Source organism: Crocuta crocuta, unplaced genomic scaffold (genome assembly GCF_008692635.1).
Source record: "Crocuta crocuta isolate KB4526 unplaced genomic scaffold, BGI_CrCroc_1.0 scaffold24, whole genome shotgun sequence".
Classification (NCBI taxonomy): domain Eukaryota; kingdom Metazoa; phylum Chordata; class Mammalia; order Carnivora; family Hyaenidae; genus Crocuta; species Crocuta crocuta.
In genome coordinates this window covers 6,458,953-6,486,435 of record NW_027530974.1, presented here as the reverse complement: position 1 = coordinate 6,486,435, position 27,483 = coordinate 6,458,953, and the positions used below count along the sequence as shown (strand labels likewise).

At 43.5% G+C, this 27,483-nt stretch overlaps 1 protein-coding gene across 1 annotated transcript in view; it reads right to left on the bottom strand.

The window, feature by feature from the left end:
- The window catches only part of BMP6 (bone morphogenetic protein 6), a 155,024-nt gene extending 128,458 nt beyond the window's left edge, over positions 1 to 26,566 (bottom strand). The window contains exon 1 of the mRNA XM_077770080.1: positions 26,538 to 26,566. Within this exon, the coding sequence (XP_077626206.1) occupies positions 26,538 to 26,562 (25 nt within the window). The 5' untranslated portion in view covers positions 26,563 to 26,566. The remainder of the gene's footprint in view (positions 1 to 26,537) is intronic.
- Positions 26,567 to 27,483: the final 917 nt, after the last annotated feature.

Here is a 27,483-nt window from a genome sequence, read left to right as displayed (position 1 = left end):
AAACTATACCAAACAAGATGGCACAGGAGAAAATAAAATGACTGAAAATAAATGGGCAGTGTTCAGGAAAATGTTGGATAACAAAACAGTCTAGTATTTCTTCCATTTGAGTCCCAGAAGGAGGGGACGAAAAGGGAAAGATGGAAAACTTATTTGAAGAAGTAATGGACAAATTTTTCTGAATTTGAAGAAAACTCTAAACTCGCAGATCCGGGAAACTTCAAATAGGAGAAACATAAAATAACACCAAGGCATACAATAATAAAATTGCTGAAAAACAGTGATAAAGTGAAAACCTTAAAAATAAGCCAGATAAAAGAAGACATTACATACAGAGGAACAAAGAATGACAGAAGACTGCTCAATCAAGCCATTCAGGATAAAAGTCAATAGAATGAGATCTTCAAAGTGCAGAAAGAAATGCTGTCAAATAGAATAAGATTTTGAAAGTGAATTTTTTTCGAAAATGGAGATAGTCTTTCTCTGACAAATAAAGACTGAATTTATCACCAGTACACCTATACTACATGAAACATTAAAAACAAAGTTCTTCACACAGAAGGAAAATGATTCCAGATGGAAATTCTGATCTATGCAAAGAAGTAAAGAACACGAGAAATGTATAAATATAAAAACTTTTAAAAGTTTGTTTAAATTTTCAAAAACATAATTAATTTCTTCCAATTTAAAAAAGGAATATTAAAGGATCTGTAACACATGTAGATGTAATATGTATGACAACATAGTACAAAGGACAGGAGGGGGAAATTGAGGTATGCTTGGTAAAGTTTTCCCACTACATGTGAAGTGTTAAAACATTATTTAAAGGTAGAATGTGATCAGTGTTTTATATATACTGAAAACCCTACAGGAATTACTAAAAAAAAAAAAAAAAAAGTATGAATTCCAGTAATGGAGAATGGAGATAAAATCATAAAAAGTACACAATCCAAACAAAGGCAAAGAAGGTGGGGGGGGGGAGAGCAAAGAACAGAGGGTACAATCAGAAAACAAATAGCAAAATTGTATATTTAAACTCAATCATGTCCATAACCATATTAAATGCAAATGGTCTGAACACTCCAGTTAAAAGGCAGAAATAACCAGATCATTTAAAAACAACAACAAGCTCTAAACTCTGTGCTATTTACAAGAAATCCAATTTGTATATAAAGAATAAAGACACAGACCTGTTAAAAGGACAAGGACCTGTTAATATGGACAAGCCATATTAATTTCAGATACAAGATGGCATCACAACAGAATACAACCAGGGATAATAAAGACATTTCATAAATGCTAAAGAGTCCAACTCATCAAGACATAAAAATCCTGAATGCATATTCTCAAATAATACAAGAAAAAATGCTAGCACTGAAAAGTAGACAATCCATGATTTTTGCTGAAGAGTTCAACATCCAGGAATCAACAGAACAAAAAGAAAGAATGGAAACCAACTTGACAATAAACTATTAAAAAATATGTACATCATATTGCATATATCAGGAAGCACATAATGTCTAATTGTCCTGTTAGTAATTGTAAAACTGATCACTATATTGGGGTAGTAAAAGCCAAATATCACCAATTTTAAGGTATTTTTGGCCCTTGACAGTTAGCAAGTAATCTGTGGAATAATTCTTCACCTATTGCCAAAAATTTAAGTGGGAGGGGGTGTTTTAAGGAATTTACAAAATATTAAAACACAAGGTGATGATTCAAATTAAAAATGTAATATTTTAAGGGGAAAAAAAAAGAACGCTAGTAGAGATACAGAAGGCTTGAACAACACCATCAACCACCTTGACCCACCTGCTATTTACTGAATGCTCCACCCAACAAGGACATAATGTATATTCTTTTTTAAATGCACAGGAAACGGTCACAAAGATGAGACAATACTGTGGTCCTGAAACAATATTCAAATTCACAATTACTGAAATAATACAGTGTTCTCTGATTACAGCGGAATTAAGCTGGACATCAGTAAATCCTCAAATGTTTCAAACTGCATACTTGTAAGTAATCAACAGGTCAAAGAAGAACACACAAGGGACATTTTTAAAAATGTTTTGAAATGTATGCAAGTGAAAACACAACATAAGAAACACTGGTGGTTAGAGGAAAATCTATACCATTTAATGCTTATTTAGAAAAGAATCCACATACCAGAGTGATGAGAGTAGTTCTAACTTTGGCACTCAGAATAGTTTTATTTTGTAGATTTCTGGGCAAAGTGTCAATGCCTTCGGAAGTAGGACGTCTTTCCCCCACCTTATCTCTCTAAAAGCAACTCAGGCTCTTCGTAATTATGGGTGTTTCTAAAACCAAGATCATCTTGCTGTGTTACCTCTGTGAAGAAGGCTGTTGACTGAGGCCAGTGGCTCTCAAACTTTAATGGGCTTGCAAATCACCTAGGGGTCTTAGGAGATTCTGAATCAAAAGATACAGCACAGGGCCTTGACCTGATGCATTTCTAACAAGTGAGGCAAACCACTTTCAGTAGCGGGGAACAAGAACCATGCCCTCCAAATACATAAGCTCATTTTAGTCAGGAACAATTACTCCCACCAAATCTGCATTTTAGCCTTCTCTCATGTACTTTTCCTCTCTAGAGAAAAAAATGCCAAGAAAACGCCGGTGGGTGATTAGGGCAAAGTTACTTAATATGGATGAGACAGGGCCTGCCAGTGACCATTTGATCAATTAAGTAGCAGGTGCATGATTGAGGTCAAGACTGGCTTTAATAACCATTACTTAAAATGTTCTGAATCCTTTTATTTAATGCCTAAAATTACTTTGGACTCTGATTAGTATTTTTTCTAAACAGCAGTACTCTTACCATATATAACGCAAAAATCTTAAAAATGAGGTTCTGTGCTTAATATTACCTGCTTCTGCAGTGTGACAGACTCTGACTCCTGGCTGACCTTGCTTCTTGATCCTCTGAGCTACAGGTAAAGGTGTTTATTGTGCCCAGCAGACAATACTCTGGAACTACCATGGCCCTACAGAAGAGGCTAATCAGTAAAGAAGAAAACCCAAAGGGTGAAAGGAAAGGGCAAAAACCATGTGAGTATGGGTTTCACGTAGCTGTCGCCTGTGTATCCATCTAAACTGTAATCCATAGCTCTCAGAGGATAGTTGTATTCAGAACCATAAAAATATGCCACACTTTTGGGGCTAAGAATTTTGTCCACTTGCATCTTCCTCATCTCCATATTGCCAACTCCCAACCAAAAAAGCTCAACGATTGAACGCTAAGAGAGCTTTCTTGAAGTTACGGCTTCCTGACGTGAAAAATTATGTGGTATTAAAATTACCCCTTTTCAGACAGGAGAAAATGATCTTAAATTCCATAATAATATAGTGCACACTTAGAACAGGAGATAATTCCACTTACAAATTCATTTCTAGGACTTAAAGACTTTAGAAGGACCTTCCAATAATTCATCAAGTAGAATTATTGATTTCTAGGTGAAAATCAGCCTAGAATTTAAAGTGTCAGTAATTCACATTCAGGACCTAGATTCCATAGCTCTAGAACAGAAGCCAGAAAACCATAGCCCATGAGCCAGACACCTGGGTTGGTAAATGTAGTTTAACTGGAATACAGCCTCTCATTTATTAATTATTCCGTCTTCAGTACTGCAGCAGAGTTGAATAGGGATGACAAACACCACGCTCGCAAAGCCAAAAATATTTACTATCTAGTTCTTTAAGAAAAAAGTTTTCCAACCCTTGTTATAGAAGAATTAGCATGTACCAAGAAGTTTTAAGGAGGTGGAAAAACTGAGCAGACAGCTATCACCTATCACAGTACAAAATTTAAATGAAGTGTCTTTGTGGAAGTAGTGAGTTTCCTGTAATGGGAAGGATTTAAGTGACTCTTAGAGACACTCACCACCTCAGAACTGTGGTAAAAGGGATGCAGGCACCACTCAAACAGTTTCTTGAATCACTCTGAGATTCTGCACCATTTCAGGTATCATTGCACAGAAGTCCGCATTAGACTTCTTGAAAAATAGTCTCACTTGACTCGCAAAGAAAAACATCTTACATTATTCCTAAGAGAATCTAAAGAAAACATGCATCTTGAAAAGGAGAGCCCTGGGTATCTTCTGGTGGCCAGTCTGTCTGTAATGGGCCCACAGAAGTGACTCTGCTGGACAGAAGCCATGTCTAATTCTGTGGCCATTATAGCTCTTCACATGCTAAGATTGCTCCACAGAGATTTGTAAATATAATTTAATAATGTCTCTGTGTAATCCAGATTGCCAAAGCTTTCTACAACCTTACTCTTGGGCAGAGAATGTGTGTGTCAACACAATTACATACTCTTAAATATCTGCTGCCCTGTTAGGATCTTTTAGAACAACAGTGAGTATTGTTTTCTAGAAATCCAGGTGGGTGGGCTACTGGAGAAATAAGGTAAGGCTTAAAAAGTCCAAGATTCATCATTGTTTTTCATTTCTTAACCAAACTGCTTTCACAATATGGCAAATTCAGAGGGTTTTTGTTTTTTTTTTTTTTTAAGTTTCCAATTAATGTGTTTGACATGTCTACTATGTGTTAGTTAGAGAGCCCCATGAGATTGATCTGGCCTCCATTCCTCTTCCAGAGAAACATTTTTTGCGATTCTCAGGCCAATTCTTTGACCAATTTGGCAGGAGGACTGGCTGGACTCGCAGGTAGCAGAGCAAGCACTCTCAGCAAAATATTCATTTTTATGGTGTTGGCTTTCACCTAAATATCAGCGGGAGGCAATTCCACTTGGTCAAGTCCGCCTTTATGCAACATCAAAGGCACGGAGCTTAATGTGGCTGAGAACAGAGTAATCCAACAACATTCGAGGCTTTGGGTTGTAGGCAAGGACCAGCAAGTTGAGCATTTTCATTCTGGCTCTAAGTTAAGAATAACTTAAGCAGCGTCCTGACGTGGATCCATCCACCATTATAGCTGATGCTGTTCGAGAAGGCACTCAAGGTTGCAAGGTGGAGAGAATTAGAGCTCAGACATGGCAGAATTGGGGGCAGGAGTGGAGGAAGCTTACCTGACATAAAACCTCCAAGTGTTTGATGACCTTGGATATGGGACTTAAAAGGAAATCAATAGCGGCCAGGTTATTAAAAAACTTGCCATTTATTAAGTTCCTCTTTCCAATAAAGAATACTAACTTTGTTTTTAAAGAACAGAGGATTTTTAACAATCAAAGATAGTTTCATTTTTTTCTAAATTCCAAATTCTAGAACCACCTGGAAAAATCTCAAGATATACCTAGGTCCCTATATTTATATAGTTCCCTTAGTTAAGCAGCAGAAAGGCAGGGAGAACCCAAGGAAACTGGCCCATAAAAATGACATATTACTGCAGAAGTCGCTGTGGGGAATCTCAAGCTGAATCACCGCATTGTACGATTTCAGGAACTTGGAAGAAAAACACCTGCACGACTTTGTTTCGGGATCCCTCTGCTTTTTCCTCCTGTCCTTATCATTCCCTAATTGATACACTCCAGGTAGATCTCTATCATAGTGCCAGCTACACTCCAGAAGTCCTGTTAGCTACACACCAGCCTCTCCCTTCCCTGCTGCTGGCAGAGCACGGCCAATGTATTTTAGTGTCCTTGGCACTTGGCAAAGCAGCTAGCACACAACAGGGACCCCAGTGTTCAAGGGGATGGACAGACAGTAGGAAAAGTGATCTCAACACACATGGTGTCCACACTTCAGCTCCCCCTCCTATCACCTGTCCGCACCCAATGCAGTGATCTGTACCCTTTCTGGGCTAGCTCTAGCATCCGAGGAGTACTACCCCTCATCTCTTTCTTTAATTAAAAAAATTTTTATGTTTGTTTCTTTTTGAGAGAGAGAGAGAGAGACAGAGGAGACCCAGAATCCGAAGCAGGCTCCAGTCTCTGAGCTGTCAGCACAGAACCTGATGTGGGGCTTGAACTCCCCAACTGGGAGATCATGACCTAAGCTGAAGTCGGATGCCCAACCAACTGAGCCACCCAGGTACCTCCACCCTTGTCTCTTTAAATCCTACCCACCCCTGTGAGGCAGTACTGCTCAAACTCTGGTCCATGAACCACTTGATTAAAAATAACTAACATGCAGATTTCTCAGTCTCACAGCAGACATACTAACCAAACCCTCTAGTAGGGAGGCCTACGATTGTGTATTTTAAATCAGTTCCTCAAATGATTCTGATGCCGGTTTTCCACGGGCTACACTTAAAATTTAATGTCAAGTCAAGCCTGCCTTCAAAGTTAATCAGCCAGGGAATGTCACATTGACCCATGTGCCCTCAGGACCATGTGTGACACATAACCACTCCAGCCCTACACTCAGGGTGACATACCAGGGTGTAGGCCACTTCCATAGAGTCCCAAAGGCATGGTCACAGAATAGGTGTGGGACCTCCTGGCTCCCTGATGACAGACAATGGTTTCCTTGACAACTTATTGATCTTGAGCAGTAATTTGTTTCTCCCTTAATTCTAAAAACAGACTTGAGACGATTTACAGAAATACACTTTTATAGAATACACATTAAGCAGATGCGGAAATAGGAATAAAAGAGGACATGGGGAAGGCAAGAAGATAGGGCTAATATAGGAAAATAAATACCATACAATCAATACTAATAGTTCTGAGATTCCTAGTGACCAAAGAATATGAAAACATGACCATTTACAGCATCTCAGTGTTCCTAAAATACCAGTTAGAGAGGAAAAAAAAAATCCCTGAATTTCCCTGATGCTGGCCATTTGATCTAAGCACAGCTTCATACTCTGAAAAGCGTATCAATAACGTGAAATACCTATCCCGGGGCGCCTGGGTGGCTCAGTCGGTTAAGCATCCGACTTCGGCTCAGGTCATGATCTCACGGTTCGTGGGTTCGAGCCCCGCGTCAGGCTCTGTGCTGACAGCTCAGAGCCTGGAGCCTGTTTCAGATTCTTTGTCTCCCTCTCTCTCTGACCCTCCCCTGCTCACGCTGCCTCTCTCTCTCTCAGAAATAACACATTTAAAAAAAGAAAGAAAGAAAAGAAATACCTATCCCACTGCTCCCCAGTGGAGGCATAGTGGCTTATCCATGGCTGCCTTCAGTAGATGAAGCACACAGTGGTCAATGAGTGTCTCTAGGATGTTACAAGCTCTTACCCTGAAGGACAGAAGGCCTTGGCATCAAGGAGGGAATTCAAAAGTGGTGGAACTAGACATTTTCCCTATTTTACTAGGATCTCTGATTTGGCTAAATGATGTAGGGATTTCCAATATTTTTCTTCCCCCACAGGCTCATCCTCTGTGGATACCAGCATTAGGACATCATAACACAGTAGCACACTTGAAATCAAGGGCCATTAATTGCAGTTGAGAGCCATCAATAGGCTCAATAATAAGACTATGGAAATGTGACTGTGGCATTCCAAAATTATAGCCCTACGGAACTGGAGCATCTCTCAGTACATGTTGATCATCCATGTTGACACTGACAGGGAATCTTCATCATTCAGCATAGGCAGGCTTAACAATGGCAAACATCTCCATCCACTCAAAAGCTGACTACAGGCACTAGGCTAACTCATAGGGTATTTGTGATCCACACAATTGGTAGAGCCCCCAAATGTCCTGCTTTATTTTACCTTACATTGGCATAGTGCTTTAGCTTTACAAAGCTCTCATAAATGTTACCTCAAGTTCCAGAGACCAGAAGAACTTAATGTTTACTACCTGATGTTTCCCAGTTTTTTTTACGGTTTCCTCTCCTTAATATTAGAAGAGGATGTGTTAAATAGTATGACAGGCAAAGAACATAAAGATTTTTTTTGTAATGGTCCCTTGTTGCAAACAAATCCAATACCTTATAACCGAATACTTACAATGCAACAAGTACTGTGCTAAGCTTGTGACTTGTAGCATCTCAATGAATCCTCACAGCCACCCTAAGAACTAAGTACAATTATTATTTCCTGTTTATACAGGTGACAAAACTGGAACAGGGAGAAGACACTGAGCTAACGCCACCCAACTAAGGGGAAAAGCCCATATTCAAACACAGGCAGTGTGTCTTCAGCAACTATTGGTGTAACCCCACCCCCACTCCAGAATAACCACCATCCCATCGCTAACTTAAGGGATTTCCAAGGGAACAAGAAGGGCATCAAAGCCCTCTAGAGAAAACACCACATTCATTTTTTATTGCTGCCTTAACAAATGACCGCAAACTTAGCAGCTCGAAACAACCACAGTTCCATAGGTCAGAAGTCAGACATGGGTCTCACTGGGCTCAAACCAAAGTGTCGGCAGAAGCACTCTCCTTTCTGGAAAGCTCCAGGGGAGAATCTGTTTCTAGGCTTATTCGAGTTGTTGGCAGAATTTGGCTCCTTGCGGTCATAGAACTGGTGTCCCCATTTCCTGGCTGGCTGTGGGCTGAGGGCCCAGGCCACTGAAGCCCTTGGCTTGAGGCTCTTTCCTCCATCTTCAAAGCCAGCAACAGGGGAGTGAGCCCCTCTGGCCTCTTCTCCCACTGCATCTCTCTGGCTCTTCTGCCTTCCTCTTTTGTTTTTAAGGGTCCGTGTTAGTAATCATCTAGGATAATCTCCCTAGTTTAAGGTCAGCTGTTCAGCAATCTTTTTTTTTTAATTTTATTTATTTCTAGGAGAGAGAGAGACAGTGTGAGCAGGGGAGGGTCAGAGAGAGAGGGAGATACAGACTCTTAAGCAGGCTCCAGGCTCTGAGCTGGCAGTCAGCACAGAGCCCGACGCGGGGCTCGAACCCACGAACCACAAGATCATGACCTAAGCGAAAGTCAGACGCTTAACTGACTAAGCCACCCAGTCGCCCCAGCTGTTCAGCAATCTTAATACCCTTTTGCCACGTAAGGTAACATATTTCTAGGCTAACACCAGGGGCAAATACTACAGCAGCCCAAAATCCACCCACATGTACAAACACTGACTGTGGTCACATCTCTCTAACCCATCTCTCATACACATGGTTGTCCTGGGTTTCATGTATCGAGGTAATGACATTTTGTGAACTGTATACTGTGACCAAAAATTCGTAGGAGCAGGTCCTTACGTGTTCAATTAGGGAAGTTGAAAGGAGAAAAGCTTGTTACCTGCTTGAATTGGCACTGGCTAATTCCCAGCCCCAGGAGAGGAGGAGGGAGTTTTCACGCTACCTGCTACTGGTGTGGGTTGGCCAACAGAATGGAGACAAATCGGGTGGAGAAGCGAGCTGAATTTCGATCTGGTCAGTCCCATCAGGCTGAGAAGCCTGTGAACAAGGCTTCGTCCACAGCTCTCCAGCCTCCCCTTGAGCCGATTAGTTTCAAACATGGAAACATTCTCGGCACCTTGACCACACTTCTAGGCTCACAAACTGCTATTTTTAATTGAAGGAGAAATGAGGGAAAGGGTTCCAGGAAGACCAGGTTAAGTCTATTTAAATATCTATTTAAATCCCAACCCTTCAGAGTATCATTACTGGAAGTAGCACTTTTTCCACAAGTTTTAATCTCTTAAGTGCTATTCATGAATTTGTCACCTAATTTCCTTTCTTTATTAAACATTCTAAACCTAACTAAAGGAAAGAAAAAATGCAAAACACTTTTAAAATTTCAAAAAGCCCATCAGATGCTGCAGATACATATTAAATGGGGGGGAAGGGGGAAACTACCCAGACAACTGCAAAAATGCCCTAGCTGGTCTCCCCATTTGCAGCCTCTTCCGCACTGCTACCAGAAATACCTTCCTAAGCACACATCAGCCATGCCACAGCCTGACTGAAAAGCTGTAAATAGCTCCTCGCTGCCTACAAAATCAAGTCCAAACTCCTCAGAACTGCTTCAGTGCTCCTCACGGTCTGGTCTTAGAGCTCACCTTTTCAACCTCCTCCTCCACCAAGTCCCATACTACCTCTGGGTGTACCTGCCCCTGGACCCAGCACCTCAGACCTCACCACACCCAACGCCCCGCCATCATCCCCCACCTGGTTTCCTCAGTTCGGAAGGCCAGTGCCTCCTACCTCCACCAACAGGAAGCCAACTCTTCTTTCTACCCTCAGCCTAAATCATGTCCCTCCATAAATTAATCACATCCTCCTTGGCATTCCCATAATATTCTGCTTTTAGCTCTATCACAGACACCGCTATATTGTTTGGGGTCAGGGTTAGGCACCATACATCTACCTCTTTCTCTGGAGGCCACAACTCCCTTTCCTACTGGAATCTGCTCTTGGCCTGATGGGTTGAGAGAGCTCCGTCAACATACCAGACAACCACATTAAATCTGTCATTTCTAATACTGACGACACTCCCTGGGTTTAAGGAACGTTCTCATCAGGGTGTGTTACCCAGTGCTTCAGATTGTTTGGTTAGAGGGACACTGTCACTGGATTTCCCAGAATGTAAAAGGATGTGACAATAGAACCTATATACTTTTGTTTTTATGGGCTAGATGGGATCCTTTTATAAATACATCTTTTTTGCGTTGGGGGGAGGGACATATAGATAATCACCGTAAAATCTTTCCACTTCTCTATTTGTTTGAAATTTTTCACAATAAAATGTTGGCCAGAATTAAACAGTGAATTGCAACTTGGAATTTGCTTCCTCAGAAAAGGTGTAGAAGTAAATCAAAACATTTGCAGAGATCAACATGAAGGAAGCCAAGAATTCATTGTGGAATTGTAAATGAAAAGCACTTAGGTAATAGTTTGGTAAACCATGTTTGCTGTCTAGTAGGAAAAAGCATGTACCATAGTTGACCTTAGAGAATCATGGAAATAAATCCCTCATTCCAGCAAAATGTTCTGGTGACATATTTTATTTTTGGAGCCTTAACAGGGCTATCCCGGTTGTCTCTGTGGTTTTAATGATGCAAGGTGGCACCTCAAGACAAGTTTCAATTCTGAGTTCAGCTTCCTATGAGCCAGGCCCCAAGCACCAGAAGGGTCACAGAAATATAACACCTAATGAGAGGGACAGATCAAGTGCATGAGAATGAGCAAGCATTTCTACGTCACACAGGTGAAAAAAAAAACGTTGAAGGGATGACTCATTCGCTTCAGAAAAGTGTCCCATGTCATCTCACACTGAGAGAAAAGAAATTAGAGGATGTACTACAGACACAAGATAAACCAGAATTCTAACAAGAGCCAGCCAAATAGGAAAATGTAAGAGGGTAGATATTACAATAGCCACGACAGCTTAACCTCCTAAGTCCTGAATAACACAACATATACACTAGTACTTATTCCTAAACAGAGCCAAAAAATAAAAATAAAAAATGAACCAGGCAAGATGTGGAAACAATCTAAGTGTCCATGGACAGATGAATGGATAGAAACAATGTGGCATACACAATAGAGTATTATTCAGCCTTAAAATAGGAAACCCTGGCACACCATAGATGAACCTGGAGAACATTACACTTAGTGACATAAGTCAGACACAGAAAGACAAATTCTGTATCGCTTATATATGGAATCTAAAATAGTCAAACTTGGGTGCTTGGGTGGCTCAGTCTGTTAAATGTCCAACTTCAGCTCCGGTCATGATCTCACGGTTCGTGAGCTCGAGCCCTGCATCAGTCTCTATACTAACAGCTCAGAGCCTCAAGCCTGCTTTGAATTCGGTGTCTCCCCTCTCTCTGCCCTCTCCCACTCACACTCTCTCCCTGTCTGTCTCTGTCTCTCAAAAATAAACATTTTTTAAAAGTCTAATGAAAAATAAAATAGTCAAACTCAAAGAAGCTATGGCTCAGGGAACAGGTGAGGGGAGCCGAGAAATAGAACGATGTTGGTCAAAGGATACAAAGTCTGTTACTCATGGTGAGTTTTAGAGATCTATAGATAGCATGGTGACCACAGTTAATACTGTGCTATATACCTGGAATGTGCTAGAACAGTAGTCAGGTTTCTCACCACACATACACACAAAGACAATAGTCACTATATGATGTGATGGATATGTCAATTAGTTTGAGTGTGGTGACCATCTCATAGTGACTTCTACCAAATCATCATGATGTATACCTTAAATATATATAATTTCTATTTGTCAATTATACTTCAATAACGCTAAGAAAAAAACCTACCTAATTGGGTGGGGACCAGGTAAAGGAAATATATACTGTACAATATACTTTCCTCTACCTTTATACAGGTCTTAAAGTTATAAAATATACAAGATTATCACTTACAAATAGGAATCTGAGGTTATTTCATATCCCTCTTGGCTACATTCTTGCAATTCATCAAATAAAATGTGAAGCAGAACAGGATCTGCTACTTTTATGGCCTGTATCAACTCTGTCTCCCTCCCTAGAGCTAATATATCTCCCCTCATCCTAAGGCTAATATGTATCCTGGAAACAAAAGTGTTTATGTCTTGCATACTTTAGGAGGGAGAGCAAAATTTAAGTGGGATAAAGGGGGAAAATGTTTTCTGTTCCAGGACCTACCTATCTCATTACACATAATTTAAGTACTGAAGAGCTGTTTAATTTTAAATAATTTTTATAACCATCTATAAAAGGAGAAACATCACATCTTGTAGGTGCTTACTCTAATTTGACATTTTTTCCAACCTATTTGGACATACTTGTGCCCACTTAACCAGTCTCTCTGGATCGGCTGCTCAGAGCTGAGATTCATTTCACCAAAGGTCTGGAAATACAGTGGTGCAATAATGCCCTACCATTCCAGCAACCAACCCAAGAGACCACCCTCCCCCTGGGGCCAGACCTTGCTGCTCCTGGGCAGGGGTATCTCAACCCTTCCTATGATTTTGATCTGTTTTCGGGTTTTAAATGCTCCCTGTTGCCTAATGGGGAGCTAAGTGACTTTGCCTCAATAGACATTATGTCACCTCCTCAGCCCTTATGTAAACAGAGTGTCTAACACCTTCGTGATGTAAGCCAAGCCATCGAGCCTACAGTAGAGGCTGACAAGATACGTATTTTTGGATCAGCACCTGCCGGAGTCCCGCCTCCTCGAGGGCAAGCAAACTTTCTATGGGATGCAACCAGAAATTTAAATTTAGACTCAGCAACCATTCTTTCTCCTATTAATACATATTAAAGTCAAAATGACATCAGATAGAGGGGAAATAATCTTTCTTCTTCCAGAGGACTTTTTTTCCCTACACCATCTAGAAAGTAACAGAACATAAACCCTGAGAGGAGACGGCAAGATTCCTTTTTAGAAGTGCTTTTGTGAACAGAAAGAAGGAGCATTCCTCATCTCTGCACAGCGTTTCACAGTTTATAATTCTCTTATTTGAGTGTTTGATGTCATTAGTGAGAGAGAGAGAAAGAAAGAAGATATGCATACCCCCATTTTATTTTGGACAAACTGACGGTCATTCATCCAGAGGGCATTTATTCAGGATCAAGGAAGGTAAGACACCATGTTAGTTACCTACAGGTGGAGGGGTGGGGGTGAATAAAATATTACATGATCAAGAATCCAAGAATTTGGTGAAGGTGATTTGCATGAATCCACACAGCTGGTGGATGGCTGAGCTGACACTGGAATTCAAGGTTCCCAGATCCTTCCTGTGAGCCACACAGAGCTCATCTGCAAACACGTGACTGGTGCTCTGTGCTAAGGAAAGTCCCCAGTCACCAGGCTCCAAACATTCTTCCAAAGAGTCATGGCCTGTCGGTGAGCAGATGTCAGAAAGGTCCCCATGACAGCATGGCACTCGAACCAGGGCTTGGAGAACAGACGGAATGGAGGATGTGGAAATGGGCGGTGGTGCGATGTCAATGTTAAGAGTCCTGAGAGAAAGGCAGGGAGGAGGAAGCCATGCAGCAGTTAGTGAGCCTAAGGAGACCGCGCACGAGTGCTGGAGGTAAAGCTGGAAGGGGCGGGAGTCAGGCTGGCACTCAGGACCCCGAGAGGGTCCAGGGAAGGGGTGGAGGAGGTAGAGTGAGAGGACCAGCCAGGGCGAGGAAGGTGGGTTAGCTGCAGAGAAGACAGCACACAAGTCTACGCCAACATCATGGAGACCTTGTGCAGGAAAGAATGAGCAACAGGGTGGAAGCGAGAGATCTCAGGAGCAGCAACAGTAAGCCTGGAAATTGGCTGGATGTGGGAAGAGGGCGGAGATCAATGCTGCACCTGGTGCCTGGCTCCCGGGTGCTCCTCCCGGGCTGCTCACTCCTCCCGGCCAGCCTGCTGACATAGATTCCCACACCGAATCCCCACACAGGACAGGGTCCAAGAAGCTGCTCGGTGATAAATACACTAGGTCTGTGCTGAGCCACCGTCACCAGCCCACAACAAGTAAAGAAGTGGAGGCTGTTCAGTTTTGACAGCAATTTGATCATTCATACCAATGGAATCCAATAATTAAAGACTGAGGCTTGATTTGTATGTATTGGGGGGAAGGGGGTTTTGCCATTTCACTTCTCTAGTAACTCATTTTTGGTGGATCTTACAAAAGTATATGCCCACAGAAACCTAAAAACAACAACAACAACAACAACAACTAGTTCTCATGCAAAGCCAGCACCACATGATTCTGATGCCACATTGCCCCTGGACACACTCTGAATACACAGGACAGAGAAAGAGAAGGGAACTCATGAACAGTTGCTCAGCACTGGTGGACTTCTCTACAGTGGACATCTGGCCCTCTGACTACAGCAGCTGCAGGGCTCCCCATCACTGTGACCCACTCAACCACTAAGCCACCGTACCACTGTCACCTGAAAACCTAGTGCCCGCCTGTTATCCTGCCCTGTGGCCACCTGTCTCCTGAATCCTGTGCCTGAGTGTGTGCTCCCTACCCCCCACCCCAAACCCTGTGGCTGTCCTGGCCCTATGTGGACATCTAGTGCCACCTGCCAAACCTTCTGGATCTTTTGCTGCTTTTCAGGAAATGTCCTAAAACACAGCAGGTGTGTGCAGGATAGAAAAAGAATTGAAGAGGGAACAAGCAGCATTACAGAAGTTAAGGAGAGAATTTTTCAAGAGGACTATAGAGGAAAAAAAAGTGTCAAAGTGACAAAAGTCTTATGGAGTCAAGATGAAGACCTGGGACAGCAGCATGATGGGGGTAGATGTCTAGAGAAAAGAAGAAAGTGAGTGGAAAGGCAAGAGCAGCTTCCCCTGGTCGGGAGTCAGAGCGCAGTCAGAGAACTTCATGACACACTTCCATTACTTGACTGCTGCTATTAGGAACATTAATGCTGCTCTAAATAATTCTCTTTAAATTCTACTCTATCTTCCTGTCTACTAACGTTCAATATTAAAGTCTCAGTTTTTGCCTTGTGGGAGATAATAGGATTATACATGACATCAGTCATTCTTCCAGGCAAACACCATAAAGAAATACAATACTTATGTTTTCTTGCAAAAAAAAAAAAATGCAGTTTCCACTTCAGTTTACAGAACATTTGGAGAAGGATGAGCATGGGGGAAAAGTTGGGGGTAAACTGGAGTCTACTTTCATAAATTTCTTGGACTTGTGCCCTACGCAAATTGCCAGAATTTAAAACAGAAACACAGGAAAGCATCTTTGTGATGTTTTCCAGAAGGATCAAATCTTTTAAACTTGAGTATTTAGAAACAAGATGTCAATAGGATCACTAACAACCCAAAAGTACCCCTACATGCTTGATTTCAAAATTGGAAAAAGATATTCAACTTATTTTTATTATTATTTCCTAAAATAAATATGGGAGGTGATATATAGGATAAAAGCCCGTCACAGCTGCAAAAAGCAAGTTTGACCCCAGGAAAACTTGACCCCAAGGTTCTTTGATCCAAGATAACCACTCACAAACATCTTCAGCAAATTCCTTGAAGGGTGCTCAGAGCTTGTAAGATGAATGCATGAAGAGCAATGTCATCCGTGAAAAATGGGAATTTTCACTGAAGTTCCTGTGTGTGAGGATTATTTCATTCCCTGGCATAGGCAATTGTTTAGAAGAACAGCTCAGAATATGTTCAGCATCTTGATTGTGGTGATGGTTTCATAGGTACATGTGTATGTCAAAGCTCATCAAATTGTACGTTTTAAATAAGCAGCTTATTCTATGTTGATTGTTCCTTAAGAAAGCTGTTAAATAAAAACTAAAGAATCACTCAGAGAAACACAAACAGGGAACACTCTCAGGATGGAGTGCCAACAATATCTAATCTGGAGGTTCTCTGTGTTTCACTGGACTAAGAAGTCCTAGCCATCAGAGTCCAACCGAAACTTGTAAAATCCCTGCAAGTGTTTACAACAGAGGGAATTTAATGCAGGGAACTGGCAGCATGGACAGCAGTTGGGAGAGCCAAGGAGCCAAACAGGTGATGGTGAGTCAGCCCACGGATTAGCAGCACGAAGCCACTTCCATCCTCAGGAAGGAGAGAGCCTGGGGCCACTGTCTAGAGGCGGAATAACAAGGTAGCCCATCCAGAGAGAGCTGGAGTCACAGAAAAGCAAGGAACAACTAGAAAAGTAGCTGCCTGGGGTCCCACCCCCAACCCACAGAAGACCAAGGAAAGGGTCAGGAGTGGATCTAGGGGGCACAGAGGCCCAAGGCAGACACAAAAAGTGATTACAGAGCAAAAGTCAATTCAAAGAAAATGCTCTTCTTCAAGCAAATCAGCAGACATCACTCCTGGGCTTGTCCGAGGTTTTTAAAAAAAAACAACTTTTTTTTTTTTTTTACATTTATTTATTATTAAGAGACAGAGAGAAACAGAGCTTGAACGGGGGAGGGGCAGAGAGAGAAGGAGACACAGAATCTGAAGCAGGCTCCAGGCTCTGAGCCAGCTGTCAGCACAGAGCCCAATGCGGGGCCGGGGCCCACGAACCGTGAGATCATGACCTGAGGTGAAATCATATGCTCAACCAACTGAGCCACCCAGGCGCCCCATGTCCAAGCTTTAACATGCTGATAGACTCATAAATCTCAGAGAGGACTAGGATATAAATGATATTCTCCATGATCTTCTGCAGAACATCCTGGAGACATAGTGTTCCCTGAAACACTATTTGGAAAATGCTGACCTAGCCAATGTTGCCATGTTTTACAAATAAGATCCATTACAAGGAAAGAAACAAATAAATTTGGTTACATGGCTTGAACAAGGTATGATTAAAAGGGATAGCACTAAGACTAGAGGAAAAATTCAAGCTTCCTAACTCTTAACCATGTGCTCCTTCCTCAGTTCTGTATTGAAGTGGCTATAAGCACTGTTCAGCATCATCAAGAAAACCATCAACTTAACCATTCTAGAGGGCAAGGAGTCATTGTGGTGGTGTAAAACCAATGCTCCATGGAGATGCATACAATCTGCTGTGTTGGGTCAGTGACAGCCAAGGGCACCAACACTATGAGTAAAGAACAGATAGGAAACAGGAAATAAATGCAACGGAGTTGCTAAATTCACTAATGGGAAGTAAAGAAGGGAAAAGAGAAAGAGGGGGACCACCTGCCCTGGGGACCAGCTGCATAGCCTGCAGCTATGTTAGATTCCACATCTTATAATGATGACACAAATGTGCCTGCATAACAGTAGGTCAACAGCCTCAATTAAGCCGATGAAATAACAAAGGTGTCAGATTTGTGGCAGCGGTTCCCAAAGCTGAGGTTCAGGGATTCCACCCTAAACGGACCCCATAAAAATATAAAGGACTTCCTTCAGAGTCCCCCTGGCAGAAATGCAATTCTCCGAATATCTTTAGTTGCAGTACCTCTGTCCTCCTACGACCTACCCTGAGTCTTAGTCCTAATACCCTACGGTATCATTTCAGTTAGGCCTCGATCAAGCTTCTATCCTATGAGAGGGATAGTTAAACCACAGCACATCCTAATTCAGGGGTTATGGCCAAAGCCAGTTTTCTCAAGCCCATGGATACAGCCACGGTCCCAAGATCATCCTTCTTTTTGAGAGGTTTCTTCGGGGAAAGGGTGGGGAGCAATGGGATTTAGCTAAAATTCAGTCAGAATATACCCCCACTAAAATGGAGAGTTGTATGAGAAGTGGTGAGAATTCATGAAGTGTCTCATCTGTATAATGCTTGTAAAAAAAGTGCCCACAAGTTCCCCAAATATCTCAAATAAATTGCTATTTGTTTAATTGCACTCTTTTAGAGTTACCATGTTCCTTGCTCATATTAACATTGCCTTTTCTTATTTACCATTAATCTGTGTAGCCCTATCTCATAGAAAACAGTTCAAAGCAAACAAGCCTAATCTATAGATCACTTATAAAGACCTCTGGATTTATGGAGTCTCTATTAATTTAGTTTTAATCTGATCTAAACAGTCTCTCTTAAGGAAACCTTTTAAGGTCCCCGGATCCTACCTCTAGGGTCAGTAAAGCATATTTTTGTGAGTTCTCAATCCAAAGGCATACTACGTTTTAATACGTTTTCAGAAAGGAAGAAAAAAACTTCAGCCCTCCCCTAACCATCCCCCAAATTTCAATAATTTACAAGCACAGAATTCCTATAGTTCTTGTTCATTCTTCAGGCTTGACTCCCCCAAATCCTACAGAGCGTGGATCAAACAGGGCACAAGCCAGGGAGAAATTTAATCGCTCATATCTCTGCCTAAGGGATTGTCTAGGTACTATGGTGACAGACACCTCAATGAAAGTATGTGGAGGAAAAAAGATTTTTAAACTCCCAGACTAAAAAAAAAAAAAAAAAAGGTGGAGGGGGAAGGATTTCTAAATGGATTTGGGGTCAAACACACAGAAGCACAAAATAAGGCCTATGGAGTCCATCAAAATTACTTAGTTATACACCAATGTGGTAAAACCACTGAAACAAAACATTATTCAACAAAGGCATTTTATTTTTCTCCCCACAAGCTCTGCATATTTTGAGTTTTCATATTCTCATTGATTTGTTTTTCTGGTTACACAGCATCTCCACGGAGGAGTTTTAGGGCAGGGAAACAACCATGTAATGTTAGATACATGTCCTCATATATCGGTCCAAACCCAGCAAATGTACAACAGCAAGTGTGAACCCTAATGTGAACAATGAACTCTGGGTGCTGACAATCAAGGTCGGTTCAAGCGTAACAAATGCACCACTCAGGTGTGGGATGTGAACACCAGCGGAAGTTATTCACACGGAGGCAGAGAGTAGACGGGAAATCTCTAGACTTTCTACTCAATTATGCTCTAGACCTCCAACTGCTCTACAAAAGTGAAGTGTATTTTTTTTAATGTACAGCTTCTCTGTTAACACACTCTTACATGAGAGTGTTCAAATAAAATCTTGAAAAACAAAGTCAAGTAAAACTTTTAGTCCTTAATTCTGTAGTTTGCAAAGCTCTCTGTCTTTAGGATACTTAAATGTAATTCATAGATTTGAAAGAGGGGAGAGAAAATAACCGGTCTCAGAGATTTAAGCAAGGCCAATTATAAAAATCTTCCAACCTAATCAGCACATAAAATAACTCACACCAATGATATGGTTAGTTCATGCTCTAATACACACATCAGAATGTTTTGCCAGCCCACATTCATGCACAGGAAACCAACAAGACTGTAAACACAGGAACAACAATCAACACACACAGATGTTTAAGGCTGGAAGTCACATTCTGGACAAGGTGAAAAGGGTAAGTGGCAGGAGTGTCATAATAAGGATCGAGGCGGATATCAAAGTTCAGCATGCAGAGGGCTCNCACCGAGCTCTGTGATGATGAGAAAACAATCTGAACATAAAATCAGCAACACAGAGCCAGGACATTTCAGGCCTGGGACAATCCCAACCTATGCAGCAGGATCCGTAATCAAGGGCGTATGCCCATGAACCTGAAAGTCAATGAGGCTCTCCTGCTCGGAACCAGAGCCTCATTCTGCAAAAGTGCTTGGAGGGGAGTCTTCTACCCAGTCATCTGGGACTGAATTAGAGATAACAAGGCCGTGGGGACCCATCAAGGAATTACCTGATGTCATCTAGATATCATTTCTATTATGGTCCCAATCATTTTCATAATGGACACGGGAAGGGCAGGAAGACAATCGGTGGCCTGCAGACATCAGTGGAACAATGCCACTCACAGCAACCTGGTTTTCAACTCACTCTGAGAGCAGAAAACAATTCTTTGGGGTCCGCCATGCTTCAGCATGCCAAACAAGGTGATATTTATAGATAGGCACTGCTTTTTCTTTTCTAAAAGCAAAGTTCTATGAGAGAATGCTACCCACGAAGAGAAAACCGCAAGTTTCCAGATCTGGGCTTCCCCACTTCTCGCCCAGGGCAGTGCTCTGGCAAGCTTTTGTAATTTCTCCTTAATTATCCACCCCTGCCTGACAGAGGGCTCCACAGCCCTGTTCCTCTGATGGGTTAGGATCCCTCTGTGGTTGTCCCTCAGCCTTAAGATGTAACAGCAGTGATGTGGAAACAGTCCTGAATAAATCAAATTGAACTGCAAACGTACATGATTAGACGATGTGCAAAAATCTTTAGAGTCCTAAATTCTATGAGCTACGGATACCAAATTTACCAATAATCCCAAACTTCCTGTCAATGATAGGGAAAGCTCAGCTTTAAAATGGGGTGTCTGTTCCCCGGGTATGTTTCCCCAGAGAAAACGTTCTGGAAGGGAGCGGTGGTCCCCAGCCAGCTCCAGATTCTAACTTTATCCACAGAGGACTGTAATACTATACATTTAAGGGGGTGGGAGGGATGATAGAAAACAGTATTTTCCAAACACTAGTAACGGAACAAAAAATCCAATCAACTTCAGTGAACTGCTGGAAAATCCAATGCTTCCAGTGAAAGATGAACAGGAACCCCTCTGAGTTCTGAGAATTTCTAGCATTCTCAAAAACTTCAGAGGATGATGGTCCTGGTTCTTTAGTGAGTCTATTTTTCACTACAATGAGAATGGTTTTCCTTCTCCTTAATTCAATTGTCACCACTTTCCTATATTCCAGGGAAGACTGGAGCCATTTTCTGGCTTCCAAGTTTCCAGAGAGAGCACAGTCAGGGTGTTAGAGAGGCAGTAAGGGTGTTATAAGAGGAGAGAATGTGCTTGAATAAAAGCAGCTGAGCTGTCATGATGAAAATAAAGAACGTGTCAGCTTTTTGTGAAGAACACAAGAGAAGTCTGCAGCTGCGCCCCGCATCAGCCCCTGGGTGATACCCTGCAGCCAGGGCAGCCATGTTCCCGGGCACCTGGTTGGGTTGTGAGGTGACCACAAGGGAGGGTGGGACTGAAAGATTAATGTGTAACAGCTGTAAACTGCTCATCTCTTAGAGAGTTTCTATACTGATTTCTACTACTTTTACTTAGGTATTCACAGAAGCTTCTAGTCAGGAACACAATCACCTGATTAAAATCTATATTGCCTGCTTTCTTTCCCACCACTAGAAGCACCAAAGGATAGGAGGTGACTTAAGAGAAAGCAACAAAGGCTTTATATTATGAAAAAAATAAGCATTCGATGGATTCATTCATTTTTAAATACACAATGGGAGGAAGCACAGAGTAAAGGACCAACTTGTGGGGAAAAAAAAGAGAGAGAGAGAGACAGCTGGTGAATCATCCAAGAAATTTTTACCCTTTTCTTTTTCCCTAACTCAACTCCTCCAACAGAGGAGGGGTGAGCCAAGATGATAGGGCTATCACCTCGGAGTTGGCTATACACCTTTGATACCCAGTATCCACCCCCACATCCAAGTATAATATTACTTTGAACTCCAACATTTAAAATAGCTAAACTCTGGGGGCACCTGGGTGGCTCAGTGAGTTAAGTGTCTGACTTTGGCTCAGGTCATGATCTCTCAGTTCGTGGGTTCGAGCCCCATGTTGGGCTCTGTGCTGACAGCTCAGAGCCTGGAGCCTGCTTCGGATTCTGTCTCTCTCTCTCTCTCTCTCTCTCTCTCTCCCTCTGCCCCTCCCCTGCTCATGCTCTGTCTCTCAAAAATAAACATTAATAAATAAAAATAAAGAATAAAGTAGCTAAACTCTGAAGATAACACGGACATGTTGAATAAAGTGCTGAACTCGGTCTTGCTCCCCTCCCCACACACATTTTTTTTTTTATATCAGTAGGAATTCTTCCCACATGCTAATCAGAGGTAAGCTCTTAAGTAGAGGAACTAAGCATGATTCAGCACATTTAAAAAGGATTTGTACCCATTCTTAGAAGGACAACCAGAGGAAACACCATCTGAGGTCTAAACAATGATATCTGCTTGCCCTTTGATCTGAGTTTAAGAACACTTTGTACAACTTTTTTTTTTGCTGAAATACCACTGAATTTCACATTTGCTATTTGAAATTTCTTTAGAACATCAACTGCTTCTTTGAATCACACTTTTGCAAACAAATTCTCCAAATTATATTTGCTGTGAGTAACTTGCAGGCAGGGATTTATTTTCTGCTAACAAAAAATCTTCGTAAGTACAGATAGCCTAAATGAAAAATAGTACCACTGATCCTATGTTTATGAGAAAAAGACAGTACAGTGTATCTGGTTACAAATACAAGTAGGGAGTATTCCATTTTTCTTCTAATTTATGTTTCCCGAGGGTAATTTTGTTCAGAAGATTGCCAGTATTTTTAGTACAATAAGTTTCTTGTTACTTGTACTAATACATACTGATTCCCTTTTCTGAGCATAATTTGAGGGGGTTTTTTATTTCATTTTACCCTAGCATCTGGAGATCAACACCTCATTAATTCAAACTAAATGAAGTCTGAAGTGCAGAGATTTACAGAAACCCTTCCACTACTCTCAAATGTGATGCACATAGGTAACTAATTAAAGAGATATTATTAAAGTATTATGATATACATGGAATACCATCAACCTCAATGTCCTAAATGTCTTTACTTCAAATGACTTTGATTTAATAAAAATCAGGTATACCATTTCTAAATGATCAGGTCTTCCAGATTAGTGAAATAAGAATTTTAAATGGTGGGGGAAAGGGAGAGAGGCAAACCATGAGAGACTCTTGAATGCTGAGAACAAACTGAGGACTGATGGACGTGGGGGGGGAGGGGGGAGATGGGCATGGAGGAGGGCACTTGTGGGGATGAGCACTGGGTGTTATATGGAAACCAACCTGACAGTAAACTATTTGTAAAAATAAAAAAATAAGACTTTTAAATGAAGGCTAGGTTTGTTTTCATTAATTCAATCTTTATTAAGCACCTTCTGTAAAAATACTCCTTGTGATAAGTGCACCCAAGGAAATAAACAGGGTATTGTGACAGTAAAGAAGTGAGTGGGGGTGAGGAGGGCACTAATTTCTATAGAGGGGTTAGAGAAGGCTTTTCTAAGAAGGTGAGTTTTAAGAGCTAAAGGATATTTCAGGATACTTCTCCAAGGTCACCAAATTGGCAGGCTTGCTTATTAGATTGCCAAGACATTTTTAGCCTTAGAAAACAAGTAGAAAATGGCATCTGTGAATGCAGGTTCACGAGTGCACCAGGCTAGTCCAGGCAGCCTGCACACCAGCTGGTTCGTGCTAGAGAGGCTGCACACATCTCCAGCCTATTCAGCCAGAGAGAGTTTAAAACAGTCAGTAGAAACAGTAGTGAGCTAGTCCAATGACCAGCATTTGGGATACGTGGGAAAAACTGATTTCTGTGGATTCACACTTCCTGATAGCCACTCTGGCTCACAAGTTTAAGAGTGTTTCAAGTGTATTTCATGAGTAAATTATTCCCAGGTCCCAGGAAAGAAGTTTGCCACCATGTAACACTTTCTCTTATACTTTGTTTATAAACCTAACCTAACTCACTAGGTATGAAAGTACTTTAAAACGTGTATCTTTTTATAGGTTCTTTAACAAATGAGTCATGTAATGCAGCAGCAAACATGCCATGGACGTGGAAATCTGCAGAATTCTCCCAACATCCTGATTTAAAGAATCCACATTGCCAAACAATTAAAGTACTTTCTTCCAGTAAACTGTCTTTATGCTCAGAGCTATGATCAGATTTTTTAAAATCACATTTTAGCCTCTCATTATGAAATCCTCCTTCTTACTGCTAAATGGATTCAGATTAAATAGAACTTCGGGACTGGCAGGTGGCATGGTTTGGGACTTGGGTTCTACTTACCTGGAAAAGGTTTCCCCCTCTAACTGCCGATGTGGAGTCCAGGACTGGAACTACAGACAGTTAGGACGTGTAGTCAGAAAGCCTAGCGCTATGATCAGAGGGGCTTGGGGCAAAGTTCCGTTCCCAGGAACCTCTTCCAGTTTCAGATTAGCCTATCCCAGGCCTGAAATTACACTACTACTGAATTCTCTTGGAATTTTGCAGTGCTACTTTTTGGACCTTGAAGTTTCCCTTATGTTAAGAGATACTATGTTCAACCATCACCTTAGCAGGATTGGTGGACAGCAGACTTCAAGCAGTGCAACTCAGAGCCAATGTACACCTGTAGGCTAGGAAAGGTCAGACAAGCAAGGAATGAGAACTCAGAGGTCCTAAAGCACATTAAAAGTCGCTGCCCTTTACAAACTTTGCCTCTAGCCAACTGTAACAAGTTCAAATACCACCTAAGGCAGTGGTTCCCAAACAAGGGATTCACCTGTGCGATCTCTGAAACTCCGGATACCTGGCTTCCACCCTGCACATTGATTTAACTGAGGGGGTTCCACCTGAGCATCAGGATTTTTAAGGGCCCCCAGGTGATTCTAATGTGCAGCAACATTTGGGAGCCACTAACACAAGGAAGCATTGTTCTTCTCACTGGGACGATCTGATTTCCTTCAGACATCAGGATCTCCTGTCTCGGTGCTTCTTGACCATGGTAGCACATTAGAAAAACCAAAGGCTAAGGAAAGGAAAGGAAAGGCGAGGGGAGGGGACGGGAGGGGAGCGGAGGGGAGGGGAGGAAAGGAAAATGAAAATGTCAGATCCCACCCTCACAGAGTCTGATCTAATTGCTCTGGGGAGCAGTCCCAGCATCCTTTAGGCCTTTAAGTGTCCCCAGGTGATGTTAATGGCCAACCAAGGTTAGAACCATGGTCTACGCCCAGGAACCGTTTTTGGAGACTGTAACATGATTCTCGGTGAAGGAGCCAGAAGTTCATTCTCCACTTTGGCCAAATTGGGACTACCCCCAAGAGGCAACAAAACATTTCCCCAAAGCTGTCAAGAAACTGAGGGGAGGGAGATGGTGAGGCAGATGGCAAGTGGTGGAATTCACTAAACCCGAAGCCCTCAAGTAGAATATGGAAGAGATCCGGTCCTCAGCACCGCCCCTCCCCCACCAACTTTATTGACTACGCTGAGAAGCCTCAGAATGCTTCCTGGAGATGGCTCCACCTTGGCTGTGGTCCCAATAAATGGGGGAAATTCCTGTCCAATCAGAACTCCTAGCACTGCAAGTAGCAAGACTGGCAGGCCTGGAGCCTCCACTCCCTGTGAGATTCTGTTTCATGAATTTCCCAGGAGGATTTCTGCACCAGTAGGAGGCCAATCGAACCTCCCCCTTAGGCCCCCGCTCCTTTCTTCCTCCAAGGCTCAGCAGAGTTGAGAATCATCTCATAGACACTCTTGTAAAGAACTCGCCAAAATATTTCACATGGTCATCACTCAGTAATGTCAAACGACAGACGTCTTTGACGTGGCTTTGACAAGTGTCTGATAACCCACTTTGGGTCCTGGGCAGGGCCACGCGTCTCACACGGTTAAGGACCTCCGCGGAGACCCCAACTCTGGCATGGCTCCTGCATCCCCTTTTCTCCCTGCCTAGAACGCGTCCCCTACATCCCTTGGTCTACACTAGGCTGAGTGAGAGTTTATGAATGAAGAGTAGCCCAAATCGGAGGCACGGACACTGAGAAAAAGTCTTCTTTACACCGTTCTCATTTACAGATGAGAAAACTCAGGGGAAAAAAAGGCTATGTGACTCCGTCCGGGTTTGCCACAGAACATTTGTGGCGGAGCCCGATTTAGCCGCCCTTGAATTTCCATTCTGTTGCCTGGCAACCAGTTCAGACCAGCTCAGCGCCCAACCCCGGCCCCTAACCCGCACCCTTTCTCTGCCCGCGCGGCTTGGGTAGCAGTTATCAAAAGTTCAGCCTTTGGAGGGCACAGGCCAAAGGCATGTGAGCTAGCGCCTGGATGGGTTACCCCAACTGCGCTGGGGATCCGGTCCCAAACCCCCTGGAGCCCCGTCTGGCGTGCCTTCTGAGGTCCTTTAGACACCTTCCTCTGCAACCCTCCTCCGCCGCCAATTCCCTGGATACCACTTAACACAGTCACGTCAAGCGTCCAAAGTTCTCAGTTGCGATCCGATTCCCTAAAAGTCCCAGTGGGGAAACTGGTACTCAGAGCTTTAAGGGTGCAAAATAAAAGCAGGAGGGGAAGGGGTGTTGAAGAGCCTTCTCCTTCCCAGCTGGCTGCACTCGGGCGGGACTTTTCTGCTCAAGTCGAGCGAACCTGGCCCCGGCCGGGCGTTCTTGGAAAAAGCGCGNGCAGGTGCGCTCGCGTCCCCGGGGCTCCCCCACGCCCCCGCCTCCCTCCCCGGGCCCGGGAGACCGTTCCGCGGAGGGCGTTCTCGTCGCGACGCTACCCTAGCTCCTTACCCAGGTTCACGAAGCTCATGACCATGTCCGCGTCGTTGAGGAAGGCGCTGTCCTNTCGCTCGACGCCCAGTCCTCCTCGTCGGCGGCTGCCAAGGAGTTGTACAGATCCAGCATGAAGAGGGGCGCAGACTTCAGCCGCCCGGGAGGGGGCTCCCCGCGAGGCTGGTGCTGCGGGAGCTCAGCGGGCTGCGGCTGCTGGAGGCCGTGCAGGGGCCGGGGCCGGTGCGGGAGCCCCAGCACCGANCTCATCGTCCTCCGGGGCGCCCCCAGTTGCCCAGGCTGGAGGGGTGGCGACGGGGGCTGTCACCGGGAGAATCACTTGGAGGGGAGCCCCACGCTCCGGCTCAGGTCTCTGGAGGAGCAAGGTCCGGGCCAGGTGCGTNTGCCCGCGCACGTGCGCTGTCCCGCGCGTTCCGGGGCGACCGGGCGGCTCACCAGCTGTGGGGGATGCCCGGCATCATCCCCGCGCACGCCTCCTCTTGGCTCGCACAGCCGCGGTGAAGTTTACTCCGCCGTGGGGCCCAGGCTGTGGCGACAAGGCGTCCCGAGATGCCAGTCTTCTCCGCGAGGCTTAACTTCCTTCCCGCTCGCAAACTCCGCGCCCTCCGCCCTCAGGCACTGTCGCTCCCCCCACTCGAAAATCTTTGCGCGCCGCTCTACCCCCCGAGCGGAGGCGGCAAGGCTCTTGCTTTCCGTTCCGAGCTCTCCCGACTGCCCCGCAAACACCGCTCGCAGAGGGGATGGGAGGGAACTGGACCCGCGCGCGGAGCAGGGACGGCGGCGTCGGCGCGAGGATTCGCGGACTCCCGCCTCTCCGCGCTGCGCTCCCCGCCGCGGCCAACGTGGGCTTTCTGGTGCGCGTCTAGCTCAGGTACCGCACTCCAGCCCCGGAGAGTCTCGGCCCTCTTGGGTAACAGACAGGCTGGCGGCCAATGAAGAGGCGCGT